The 13,288-nt window shown below is 33.5% G+C and overlaps 1 protein-coding gene across 3 annotated transcripts; it reads right to left on the reverse strand.

Moving 5' to 3' along the window:
• Positions 1-1,555: 1,555 nt before the first annotated feature.
• On the reverse strand, positions 1,556-11,726 carry LOC148267369 (FAM50A-like protein). 3 transcript variants are annotated; one of them, XR_015817949.1, is made up of 3 exons: positions 11,570-11,726; positions 1,916-2,577; positions 1,556-1,835 (listed from the first exon to the last, which is right to left on the reverse strand). XR_015817949.1 is itself a non-coding variant. In XM_088216326.1 (2 exons), the coding sequence occupies exon 2, from the start codon at positions 2,557-2,559 to the stop codon at positions 2,047-2,049; it is 513 nt and encodes a 170-aa protein (XP_088072452.1). In that variant the 5' UTR covers positions 2,560-2,577; positions 11,562-11,722; the 3' UTR covers positions 1,556-2,046. The 3 variants fall into 3 exon arrangements, 1 of the variants encoding a protein (XP_088072452.1); XR_015817948.1 differs by having other exon boundaries at positions 11,562-11,722; XM_088216326.1 differs by having other exon boundaries at positions 1,556-2,577; positions 11,562-11,722.
• Between the last annotated feature and the right edge of the window lie 1,562 nt (positions 11,727-13,288).

A 13,288-nucleotide genomic window follows, 5' to 3' on the forward strand; every position in this document is an offset into this window, starting at 1 on the left:
TTTAGGACGACTAGGAAAAATGTCTCTTTAGAGTCGATTCCTTGCTTTTATTTATATCTTTTTGCCACAAGTATCACTTTTTAATTTCATCTTTTCATCAGATTTCTCATTTTTTTTATACACTATTTATTCCCATGTGACAAATCCCTTCATAGGGATTCATAAATAGAATATATGGCGTTGATTTCTTATTTCATGGTTGTCTATTGCTTCTCAAGTTTAATATTAGATATTACCTCCGATCCTTATTGTCCATGAGAAACTTAGTAAAAGATATAAGCCAAAACATATAACGAGCAAACCTCAAAACATGTGAGGATCAAACCTCCAACAAAATTTTATTTGTTCTCTCAGTTGTACTATTTAATTGAAATGCACTTAAAGGAATTCATTAAAAGAAAATTTCATTCTCATTCATGTATTTTAAGTTCTCCTCATCATAATTTGATCGTGGTGTCACAATAGTTACGTTTATGTTTCTATGTACTCAAACTTAAAGAAATCTTTTGCGAACGTAACGAAATAAAAATATTAACCTCTAATTATTTTAGTTTTGTAAATAGACATCCTTTAATGAATAGTACAAACCATTCTTTGCAAAATATAGAATTCATATTTTTTAAGAGAGGATTTGATTTACGAGTTCACACTAGGTCTTTTCCATCCCATTTATGCAAAATTCATTCTTATAATTCATCTCCATTTTAAAGAATCTGTGAATTAAAAGTAAAAAAGTAACGAAAAGACGTTAGATACTCAAAAATACTAAAAAAATATTGCTTCATCTGCTTATATTCTTTCGTAAACTTTGTGCAATACGATTATTTTTTCTTTATTTATTCTTAGTAGTATCCCTTGATTCTCATCTTCTTATTATCCAGTTCTCACTGATTCTGATTTTGTTGTCATTTGGCAACACTCTTTGATTCCCATTAGATTTTTATTTCCCAACATTATTAATTTCGTTCACTCTCTTGATCTTGATTATTTCATACATAGGCATGTCATAGTTGAAAACCTAATAGTATATTTTGATCGGTAAATTAGATCTACTTAACCTAGTTTTCTTATTCACTAGTTGGATTAAAGACACAAATTTGCAGATTATAAAACTACGAATCTCAGCATCAAAAAACTTAACGAGAGCGAGACAATTGACTTGTTTCTTATTTGGTACTTATTATGCTAAATTATTTTGTAAAGATGGAAAAATAGGCAACGGATTTCAATTCACATTCTTTTTCATGATAGGGAAGAATGCCAATATACGTTGAAGAAATTGATATTCCAATTTATGATAGTTAATTTTATAATCATAAGTACTAATTTTCCTAAAATATGAGTTCGCATACTGCAGAACAATCTTTGCACGTAAACTATAGCTATAATCCAACTCATACAATAACAAAAATTACTGCACTTGCAAGAAAATATGCATAAATCATAGTTATCACATTCACAGTGTTTATCTAAAAATTGTAGTCATGTTGTCAGCATATAAACTGGCTATAATCCAACTCGAATCACAACAAAAACTACTGCATTTACATGTACATACGCATAAATTAGATTTAACTTTATCACATATGCACAATGTTTATACACAATTATAGTTATATTGTCTGCATATAACTAGCTACAATCCAACTCGAACAACAATAAAAACTACTGCATTTGCATGTAAAAATGCATAAACTAGATTTAATTAACCCTGCTTGACATGCTAAAATCCCCTTTTATAACATCATTGAAGATGACTAGCCTGAATTTTCTAACCTGGAGTTCGGCTCTGCAGTGCAGCATTCTACTCGTACAATCTCAAGTTCTATTTTTATCTGAGGCAGAGAAGTAAGAAAAGGTTAGTAAAAGACAAACTTGGTGCTTGTTTATCAATAGCATTGCGAGCTTTACTTACCTCGCTATGGCTATTCTGGTCATCACATTTTCAGACTGCAGAATCTACCACAATTTTTGCAGTTAGGTTTATAAGAAAATTAGTTTACTACCTCAGTATCACACAATATGTTAGATGCTGATCCAAAGGTTCTAGTTTTTCTTATTTCTTGCACTGGCTTTCCAATCTCGGACACCAAACTTGTTATACATTTCATAACTAAGAGAATTGTCCAAATGTGATTCCCTTTCTGCTGGTACCTCACCATCACTCCTTGAAGGCAAGCAAGTAATCTGGTTTTCTGATATTTTGGTCACACTAGCCTTAACACAAGAATTAATCATGTCATCTTCAGCCTTGTGTATGTGAGCCTTTCTAGCCTCCTTTTTCCAATCTCGTTTACAAAGAATTCGTTTCTCCAAGTTGTTTTGGGACACATTAAATTCCATTTCAGCCTGTGGCATGCTTGATTGCTTGAGAATAAGTGACTTTTTGCTATCTGCTTCTAGTCGTTTTCTTGCCCTGTATCTACGTTGGCGTTCCCGGTTCTTTAGGCGACGAATCATTATGTCATTGAGGCTTGTAGAAACTTCTCTTTGTTCTAGAGTCTGCATCATCAAACTGTCTTGTCTTCCAGAAGAGCTCATCTTTTTCTCATCCTCCATTTATAGAATAGCTAGCATCTGCATGAGGAAAAGAAATTAAGGGAATCTAAAAAAGTGAACATAAATTTCACTTTGAAGGGAATCAAAGACTTTTTACTGCCGGTAAAAGCTTTTTGCACCATGCAATCTCAAGTTTTTCACACGATGTCTTAAGCTAACTGTGGAGTGCATGATGGACTCAAGACTGGGTCAAGGTCAGCACACCCACTGGGTTGAGGGGAGTAGATATTTGGGATAACCACTATGCTCAATTGTTTTTTTTTAATGAAAAAAAGCTTTATTAGAAAGAAACAAAAAATGCAATGGCAAAGAATAAGACGTGTTCCTCAACCTTTCAAAAGAGAGGACAATACCACTATGCCCAATTGTATTATCATGGAGATATAAATAAAGATAGATTTCAACATAAGAACAAAGGTCATATGAGACAGCAGTATGATAGAAACATTAGATATTCTTTTCACCTGTGGGCATTTGGATCATGATTAGAATCCAACAAATGAACTCTCTACTTAGGGCGAGAATAAAATACAAAACACCTGATCTTTAACTCTGTTCTGCCAGAGAAAGCTACTATGAAAATCAACTTTAAAATGTTGTACATGAGGAGGCGGACAAGAAAAAAGAAGCTTTCTGAAGAAAGACTAAAGACAGCACAAAATGTTTCATCATGTTCTTGGAGATACAAGAGGCTCAACATGGGATAGAGATCCTTCAGAATGGGGCAACAAAGACATGTTACTTTTCTTATATTGACCATAAAAAAGGACTGGGAAAAGATACATAAATATATTTTTAGTTTTTCTTGTGCAAGTGAGTGTGCCAGGAGGTTGTTTGAAATGGCCTTCTTGCATTTTTTACTTCAGTATATTCTTATGAAACATATTCCACAAAGAAAAACCCTTTCTTGAAGTATACCATTCTATCAGCACTAGTAAGCCTGTGAAAGTTTACTAGAGGCATACGGCTAGGCTGTGATGTCATTCTGTTCTATGCATATGTAGTTGTGTGCTAGCGAGAAATAAGGTAGGCCCAATGAGTAAGTCAGCAGCAGTGTCTATTTCTGAATGAGTAAGTCAGCAGCAGTGTCTATTTCTGTTATTCTGTTATAGTGGTTACAATCCCAACAGACTTCCAAATCAAGTATAGATAAGTTCATATTGGATTGCTGGGACTATCTTGTAACACTTAACTCATTACTTTAATCAGCAGTCAATCTTCGACTACTCTCTCTCTCTGTTCTCTCTCTTTCTCTCTCCCTAAGTTTTTCTGATTTCTACTTAAAAACCATCAGTGCTAATGAGCTCCTGACACATTTGCAAAAGAAATCGTTTATGAATTATCCGCCAGGATCAGATCTGCCTGTCAAATGCACCTTATCAGGGAATATGGTCACTAATAAAAATCCTCAACAGGCCCTTTTCTTATAGTAAAAAAATATTATTAATAGAAAGAGGAGAAAACAGTACCGAGACAGGATAAGAAAACCCTCCCAAAACAACAACAAACATTTACATAAAAATCACAAGCAATTATTGCCTCTCATCCCGTTTACAGAATATCCAAAAAGATACCCTAAAGGATCCTTGGGCTTTTACCCATAAAGAATAAAAGCAAACCAATCTACTATCCCCAAAGAGAAGACAGAGGATAGTAGCAACCCATGAAGAGTCTAGTGTCAGGCTCTAACTACAAAACCACCAACCAGCATAAACAGCTGCTCTCTAAAGCACCTAGTTTCCTTCTGAAGCCCACCTCCCTTAATGAATGTAGAAAAGAAACACTCAAGGGTAACACACAAAAAGGCAAAGCTAACAGAATCCTAGACCATAGTCACAAAGCCACAACACAAATGTAGACAGAGATGATAACGGGATTCAGCCTCCCTAAAACACATAACACAAGTAAACAAGCAGGGTTAGATCTATGAACTTGTAACGATTTATTAATGTTGAGCCTGTTTAGGACAGTAGTCCAAACAAAAACGTGAATCTTTACAGGAACTTTAGCATCCCAAAAAGCCCAAGGTAAAGCCTCATATTACAATTGGGACTATAGGTAATATGAGTACAGGAGACTTGGAAGCTATGTACTAGAGGAATCAAGAATCCAAATTCTGCTATCAAGGTGAGTGATGTGAGCATGGACATGAAGAGATGGACAGTGAAAGGAAGATATGTGGCGGCCAAGCACAAAACCAAGAAGAGATGATGGCCAAAGGAAGACAAGTTGCAGCCAAGAGAGCTCAACCCGCGACAAAGCCAAATCCAATGGAGATGATGGCGGCCAAGAGAGATTCAAGGGAGACTTGCGCACTTTGGATGCATTTGGGTCACTTGGAAAAAGTATTACAATACCAAGTGGGCCCATCACAAGAGGGAGAGCAACAAGATTACAAGTCTTTCAACTTTTCACTCAAGAATGGGTCAATAAAGAAGATGGCTTTGGATCAAGTAAAGAAGCCCAAAAGAAGAAAATAAGTACATTGACCCAAGGGCATAATGGTCCATAAATCTCAATCCAAGTGGAAGAGTGAAATAAGCAAGAAAAGGAAAAGGAATTTCCTCATAACAGAGAAATTCTCCAAGCCGTAAAAAGGAAAATTTTCCCACGGGATTTCCTTTCCTAATCCGGCAGAAATCTTTTCCCCTAAGAAGGAGAATCAGCCAAAGGGGTAAAATACTCCTAAACCGCAGGTAATCTTGAAGGAGAAGGCAAACTCCTTTAAAACACCAAATCCCATGGAAAAAGAAAGCTTTGGGCGGCCATCTTGCTTCTTTAATGGCTGGCCCTAAATTTCCACCATTTCTCCCCCCAATTCTTCTATAATTAATTAAGATCTTTCCCATTTAAAAGAGTTCCACAAGGGGAGATCCTATCTAGCTTATTTTAGTTGTAACCTCTTAATTTCAAGATTTAATTTTGTATGTAATTTTTATAATTAATTTATGAGATTTATTTTTTCGTAATACACATAACCTACACTATAAATAAATTTTCAATTTATAGTTGTACTCACTCAAGTTTAAAATAATAAAATTACAAAATTTATTTTCAACAAGTGAGGTGTTCTTCAACCTTCTTGTTAAGCAATGCATTAGCTCAACTTATCAAAGTATTTTTACGGCGTTTTTCTAATTCTTTTAATTTCTCAATTATCTTAATTCTTATCACTTAATTGATAGTAATTAAGTAAGGATTGCATAGCTAAGATTTAAGTTTTTAATGCTATTTGAGTATTGTGTGAGTTTTAGATTGCACTGTTGGTAATGGATTCTGCATCATTTAGTATCAGAACTTAGACTCGATATAACCTTACTATCTTTGCATTTGTTCTTTTCTTTATTGCACTGTTATTATCAGTCATATAAAAAAAATATATAGATCTAAGCAAGAAGCAACAACTTGAAGCTTTCTTTGTTTTTCACTTTTACTGTTGAGCATCATCATCATCATTATCATCTTATTTTGTCCACTTGAATTTTTTTCCATTTTTGTTCAAGTGATTAAATTTCCTATTTAGTAAAAAAAAAAGAGAGAAGAAAAAGAAAGAAAGGAAATAAAAGAATGAAACCCTGATCACCCAATATACTAATCGGAAAAAGTACTTACTTTTGTGTTCAACTATCCTTCTTTATCTCGATGCAAGACTGATCTCTTCAGCTCCATAAAGCAAACTTTTATTTTTGTTTTCCACCCAAAAATCAACATACATTCATACATACACATCTCATTAGCACTTAGCATACGTCGGGATTAAAAATTAACGACATCTTCAGTTTCCTCCTTAGGGATAAAACCAAATTCATCCATTATTTCCATATTTGTCTTTTCTAGATATCTAAGTTTCTTTTCTTCTTTAAGCCTTAGTTCTAAAATACAATTAAGTATCTAATTCTATCCTAATGCGTAACATAATATATATAAACACACTTTAATCCTCATTTGTATGTTAAACTCTTGCTTCTAAAATTTGCGCAACACTTTTTTTCATAGGGCACTTTGAAGTGTCTTAAAACACAATCCTGCTGGAAGTTTTGAAAAAAGATGGAGGAGATGGATTAGTGTGTTTATGTTCACTGTCTTATGCAATTACTATTAATGGTGAGCCAAAAGCTAGTTTTGTGGATAGGAAGAGTTACACAAGGGGATCCTCTTTTACCGTTCCTCTTCACATTTGTGATAGATGCTCTTAGTTGTATCTTAACACGTGGTCATGAGAGGGGCTTGGTTAAAGGTTTGTGTACTAGGAAGGAGATCAAGATTTCTAACTTCTAGTTTATCGATGAAAACTATGTCATTGCTTTTGGAGAGAGCGAATTCTTGACATGTTTTCCTTACTTTAAGTCCTTGAGATTCTAAGTGTGGGCACATGTACTAACATTAAGGTTAACATTATTTCTAGATTAGTTGACTTGACTCGGTGTGGTATCTTATCTCCCAACCTTAACGGAAACACTTTAGTGATAAAATTATACACACCAATCACTAGGCTACCGGGACCAAAATTCGAAACTACAGTCAACTTATCTTCTTGGGGACCAAAGTAAATGACAGTGGAGTTCCAGCGAGTACTTTTTCCATTAAGATATATTTCATCAAAAACTTTCATTAAATCACCACCAATGCAGTTCTAATATGTATTAAAGAAGCAATAAGAAAACTGTTAATGCTATGAGCCTTATCAACAAGCAAGGCCCAACGAATTTCTTCTCCTCTTCCTCCACAAAGGATGTCTCCACTTATTGAGCTCTTCCCATGGTAATAGGGCTCAGATCAATACCTTCAAAAAACAAGCCATCATCATCCTCTTCCCTATAGAACTCCTACAGAAGTCAAATTTCTTATGGCTGATAAACAAGGAGTCTCACAATAGTGCCATCAGCAAGCTTAAATTTCCAACATAACTTCTCTGTCTTTTCCCATTAGCACTTCCATGATGAAAAGAAAAAAAAAAGCCCATATTTGCATCACCTTTCTTAATGCACCTAACTCTAGACTTTTACCTCCAATTAATTTCCTCTTTAACAATTACATTATTGTAATTTCCACATTTGAGTTCTATTAGCAATTAATTTCCTCTTCAAAGAGGACATCTACACAATTAATCTTAAAATATAATATTATTGTAGGCCAACTTACTAAGAAAAGAGGTGTTTGTGAATCTTTGTTTTCTTGCCACCAATCTCCCTATAACCTCCTAATTCCACACATTGAATTCATCTCTCAGGTAATAGAGTGTTTTCATGAATTTAAAAAATCCTCACAACCATTCGCTACTTGCTCACTCTACCACTCAATTGCATTCTTCACAAAAACATGATTATGCAACCACTTATTCTCAAACCCATATAGGTGGGCTAGATATTTTCAAACCTAAATAGGGGGGTTCCATCTTGAATGATTGGACTTCGAGAGAATAAGGAAGTGGTTTGGGAGAAGACCAGGGAGAATCTCTTGCACAACGTTAAGGACACAATTTTCGTATCCGATAGTCACCAAAAACTTAATAAATATAAGAAGACATTTTTTTAAAATAATAAATATAAGAAGACATAATCCTATCCATATTCACTTACTACATAAATTGTGCATTAGGCGGTAGAAGATCTAGAAGCTAGGAATGATGATTACGAAACCCCTAATGGTGGATATGATCTTGCTTTCAACCAACTTTTCACAAGGGAATCTATATGAATTAAAGTTTGTGCCTACTTAAAAAAAGGGAGACATATGCTAAATGTAAGCAAACTCCTCCCATTAGAGATAGTGAAGACAAGGTCTAGTGGGCATGTAAAACCAATGAATTAGATAGCCCTAAAAATAATTTCTTTAATCATCTCCTTTTAATGGCATTGTGAAGCCTATTCAGATTCTTGTTAATAACCATCATGATAAAGATTTTCTTCCCCTTATCCGTATAGGACGACCATAAAATATAGAATGCACGATTCTTATAAGTTTTAGACTAGTTTTGTTTTCTCTCCCTAACATAAGCTTTAAGTGAGATAGACTTTCAAAACCTTATCCAAAGGTCACACTGACTAAATATCTAATTTATAAAGGCACCCAATGGGATATGCAATATCTTTTGCCATTATTACTGGCTATCAAGATGGAGCTTTGTCCTTAAAAACCTAGTTTATCCTAACACAACGATCTTCGAAAGAAATAGAGTCACCCTCTGCAACTAGCAATTCGACTAATGAATATTACAAAAGTTATTAGGGCTATATGTAGTAAAAGGATGATCAACTCCCATTATGCCTTAAGGCTCTAGTCCATACTTAAGTTTTACCTACCCTTAAATAGTTCATTTTCTTGCAAAATACTAGCAAAGTAGCAACCAATATCTCTATTTGATGGGAGACCATCTAGAATAGTTTTCTAAAATATTTGCTAGATTAATAATTGAATAAGGGAAGCAAAAGACTATTGCTTTAAGAGGGAACCATAATAAGCAACAACATGCTAGATGTGACCCCTACCATGTTGCTGCTTTAAGATAAGGATTTCCCCTTTAAGAGGGAACCATAACAACCAACCACATGCTAGATGTGTTAGGTACCCACTCTTAAAGCAAGCACTTTGGATTGCTCTAAGATTAGGATTTCCCCTTTAATCAAGCCTAATATCTAACCCAGTCCAGCATCACAATTTAAAATCTAACTAAAGAAGGAAGTAGTAGACTAGCCCAAGTGATAAAAAACATCTATGATGGCAGCCAAAAGAGGGAGGTGAGCAACCTAAAAACAGGAAATAAGGAGTTCACAAGCAGCAAACTCAACTACAAGGAAACAAGTTACAATATTTGGACGGATGATCAATAATTAGCCACTAATTTTCCTCGCGGTTACAACTTTTTATTATGCCACAATGCCCCTATTCATAATTTCCTCAAATTGTTCACCTGGACATACCCAATGGAATATGCATTTCTTTAGAAATCTAAATGATTGAGAGTCTATAGATACATTGTCCTTGCTTAATATAAATGAGTCCAACAACCTTTCTTCCCAAGTGGACAACAAAATTTGGTCCAAAACTCATCGGGTGTTTTATGCTTGTAAATCCTTTTTCAACGATTGGACTCATAATCTGAGCAGTTAGAATGAACTTATCACCAGTAATTTTTGAAAGGTAAAAATTTTCATCAGAGGTAAAGGTTTTTGCCTTCCCTAGATTGCTTGCTATACTTAAAAAACTTAACACTAATGATTTGTCTTGCAAGTCTGACCAAGCTCTTTTGTCATATGTATCCGTCATGTTCTTCAGAAGAAGCGTATCCCATGAAAACCTTATCCTCCATTTGGATGTATCTTGGAAGCTTTGAACAAATCCTTTTAATACATTTGGCATGATGTTGGTCCCCCCCCCCCCCCCCTCTAGAAAGTTTTATATCTTCCTCTATAAAGGGGGATGAGATGAAAAAGGAATCAAGGAGTCCTTAAAGAGGTGCCATTTTTCAAGCTTTGGATACTATAGCCAAAGTGAAACAACAGAATCTTCACCAACCGCTACTTTCTTCATTGATCTCTTTCAAATAGATCGACATTATTGGCTTCTTTATGAGTTAAGGCGCAAGGTTCTTTCAGATAAATTTCTTTATCTTTGTTACCAATGAATTGGGGCACCATTTTGTATTATTTTTTCTCTGACTTCTACCTTACTCTCTAATTTTGTAGTTTGTTTCTCTCTCATCTATTAATCATAATTCTTTTTATATTGAAAAAGGCCAAAGAGGATAAGAGAGGTAGTTTCCTTTATGAATTCACTACATTGATACCATTGAAAGCTGAAATTTCATCTCTCCTGCAGCCACCCATGACCACCATAGATTAAGCAGATAAAGATCAAACCCATGAGCCTTCTAGCCTCCACACAATGAAGAATAGAACAATCAAGGCATTCACACCCTTTAAGGAAAAGAAAATAGTCATTGACCAAAATTCATCCTCTTCTCATCATGTTATGTAAAGTCAAAATCCCCTCCCACACTATCACCCAAGCAAAAAAAGTGTATATGAAGGGCCACCTTCATCTTCCAAATTTGTTTACAAGAGAAACAATCTAGAATCCAGTCAGCATCAAGATGGTGATAAAAGGACAATACCAAGGATTTACTGTCCTTGGAATGCTTCCACAAAACCTCCCTAGAAGAAAAAACACATGAAGATTGTAAACTAGAGAAAAAATACCAATTGATCAATTTTCTAATCATTAAGATTCCTAAGGAGAGGGATGTTCCACTGGATTTCACCATTCTGCAGAACAAAACAGTCCTTGATCTTCGGCTTCCAGAATCTACCGATTGAACAAATACCAAAAAAGTTGTCATTTATCGTGGTGTAAATGGCAGGAGTTCTTTTATTTTCATCTTTGCAAGCAAAAAAAGCTATATGAGTTAACTTTATTCTTCCAAATTTGATCCCACAAAAATCTAATATTAGTTTCCCAAATCAAGCCAAGTTATTACTCGCATTATCAATCAATATTTCATGTTCAATAAATGCTCTAACTTCTTTTTTGGAAAGAACAAACGCTCTAATACGAAACTAATTTCCAACAATTAATCATAAAAAGGGCTCCTTCCTTATAGAGTTTCATCAGAGGCCCTGTGAAGGTTACCAATCTGACCCAACAAGATTAACTGTAATAGATCTAATGTGTAACACAAAAGTGGACCTTGCTAGGGTGACCAAGCAGCTTGATTTCAAGTTAAACATAATTGTTTAGACACTGACCAACAGTTTCAAATTTAAGCTAAGTACTCTATAAGTCGACCAAGCTGGCCCTTTACTACAATCATGTTGGTACTTTGCGTGTTTACAGTTTGATCATTGCAATGACTAGCAAAGGAAGACAATATACTACAAAAAAAAATATCAAGTCCAGCAAAATCGCAAATTTACTCAAAGAAGGCGAGTCAACTCGGGTAGGCTTGAGTGGATTGGCTTTTAAAAAAAATTAAGAGAGAGAGAGAGAGAGAGAGTAGAGAATACCCTTTAACCTTTCTCGAATTGCAGATACAGAGCAGGAGAGGAGGCGCTCTCGGTAGATTGCGCCAACTAAGTCGGCGGCGACCAGACTGGATATGAAGGAGAAAGAGTAATTTGTCTGCTCAAAATTAACCTGTTTCTTTTTTTCTTGGTAAAAAAGGTGTATTAAATAAGGGAGGATGTAATAATAATTTGGCTTTTATAGGTGGTCAAAAGGACTAGAATTCGTCCCATGAGTTGCTAAGGATCTCTTTAGTCTTGGTAAAATTTGTGTTACGAGCGGGTAAAAGAGTTTTAGAGATAATTTTTAATAATAAAAATATAAATATTATTTAGTAAAATTTATTTTAAGAAATATTTAAATATTTAATTTAATTAGTTATGTTATAAAATTAGTATAATAAAAATTTACATGAAAACTTAATTATTTTTATATTTTAAAATAATTATTTCAGTAACTAAATTTATTTTAAAATTTTTATTTTAATTCAATTCTTTTACATATTCTATTTCATATAAATATTAATTTCAAATTATTGTGTTTAATATTAAAATAAATATTACTTAAATAATTTATAATAAATGTAAACTATTTATAATTAATTAATATTTTATTTTGTTTTTAAAATATTAAATTGTGAATTAATAAAATATAAAATTAATAATACATTGAAAATATTATTTTATTTCCAAAAAAAAATTCTAAAATAATTATTTTTAGCTTCTAATACAATCTTTATCAAAAGTTAAAAAAAAAAATTATTACTTTAAAATACTTATATTTTTTAAGGTTTGATGGTACTTGTATTGTTTGACATAGAAGCAAAAAAAAAATATACAAGAGTATATAAACTAACTTGAACACGTATTTTTTAAGAAATTTAATTAAGCATCCAAGAGTCTGCAATTTGAAAACATGATTTAAATATCTTTAGGTGCAACAATATAGTTCATTGTGGTCAATATCTTGTATACCAATTTAGTTTTTCACTTATCTAATTTAATTATTTGTTATCTATGTTAATAATACCATACAATTAAATGATATCTCACATAAAAAATTTAATTAATAGGAACCATTCATAATCAGAACTACAAAATATGATCCTAAAAAAGAAGGATAATCATGGGTGGAAGACAATCACTAACCATATTAGAGAAGGAGAGAAGTTTCACTTTACTACTTATCTATGAAGGGCCAAATTTAATTTGTTATAGTAAAAAATAAATAAATAAATAAATGTTAAAAATTATAAACAAATGGAGAACTAAGTTTGATATAATTAAATTGAATTTGTAAGTAATTTATTTCTAATGGAATTGCTAAGTATATAACAAGCTTATGGATATAAATATTAGTTTCTCTCAGAATCCAAGTCCATTTAAATTAAAACCCAGTAGATAGTTCCCTTATTTCCTTGATAATTGGCACCATCCTTCAATTGGAAATTAGATCGAAGTTCTTTAAGGGGTTAATAGTGGAGCAAGGAATTAGTGCAAATTAGTGTCCTTGCCAACTCCAGATTTGCAGCAGTTTTAGTTACGATAAAGAGAGCGTTAGTTTCCACAAAAACCTTCTTCATCTAAGCATGATAAAGACAAACTTCCATTTATTCCCTTTTTCCTAAATCTCGCTGGACCATTCTTGCTTTGTAGCATGATGATGTTGTCAATGCTTCAAGAACTAACTTTGATTGTTGCAGTGCATATTGTTGGACTGACTTTATAAC

The sequence above is a fragment of the Carica papaya genome, chromosome 3 (assembly GCF_054855325.1).
Source record: "Carica papaya isolate Zhongbai chromosome 3, ASM5485532v1, whole genome shotgun sequence".
Taxonomy (NCBI): domain Eukaryota; kingdom Viridiplantae; phylum Streptophyta; class Magnoliopsida; order Brassicales; family Caricaceae; genus Carica; species Carica papaya.

Bases quoted from the DNA above. Each gene is read 5' to 3' on its own strand.
- LOC148267369 (XM_088216326.1), bottom strand. From the start codon at position 2,559: ATGGAGGATGAGAAAAAGATGAGCTCTTCTGGAAGACAAGACAGTTTG.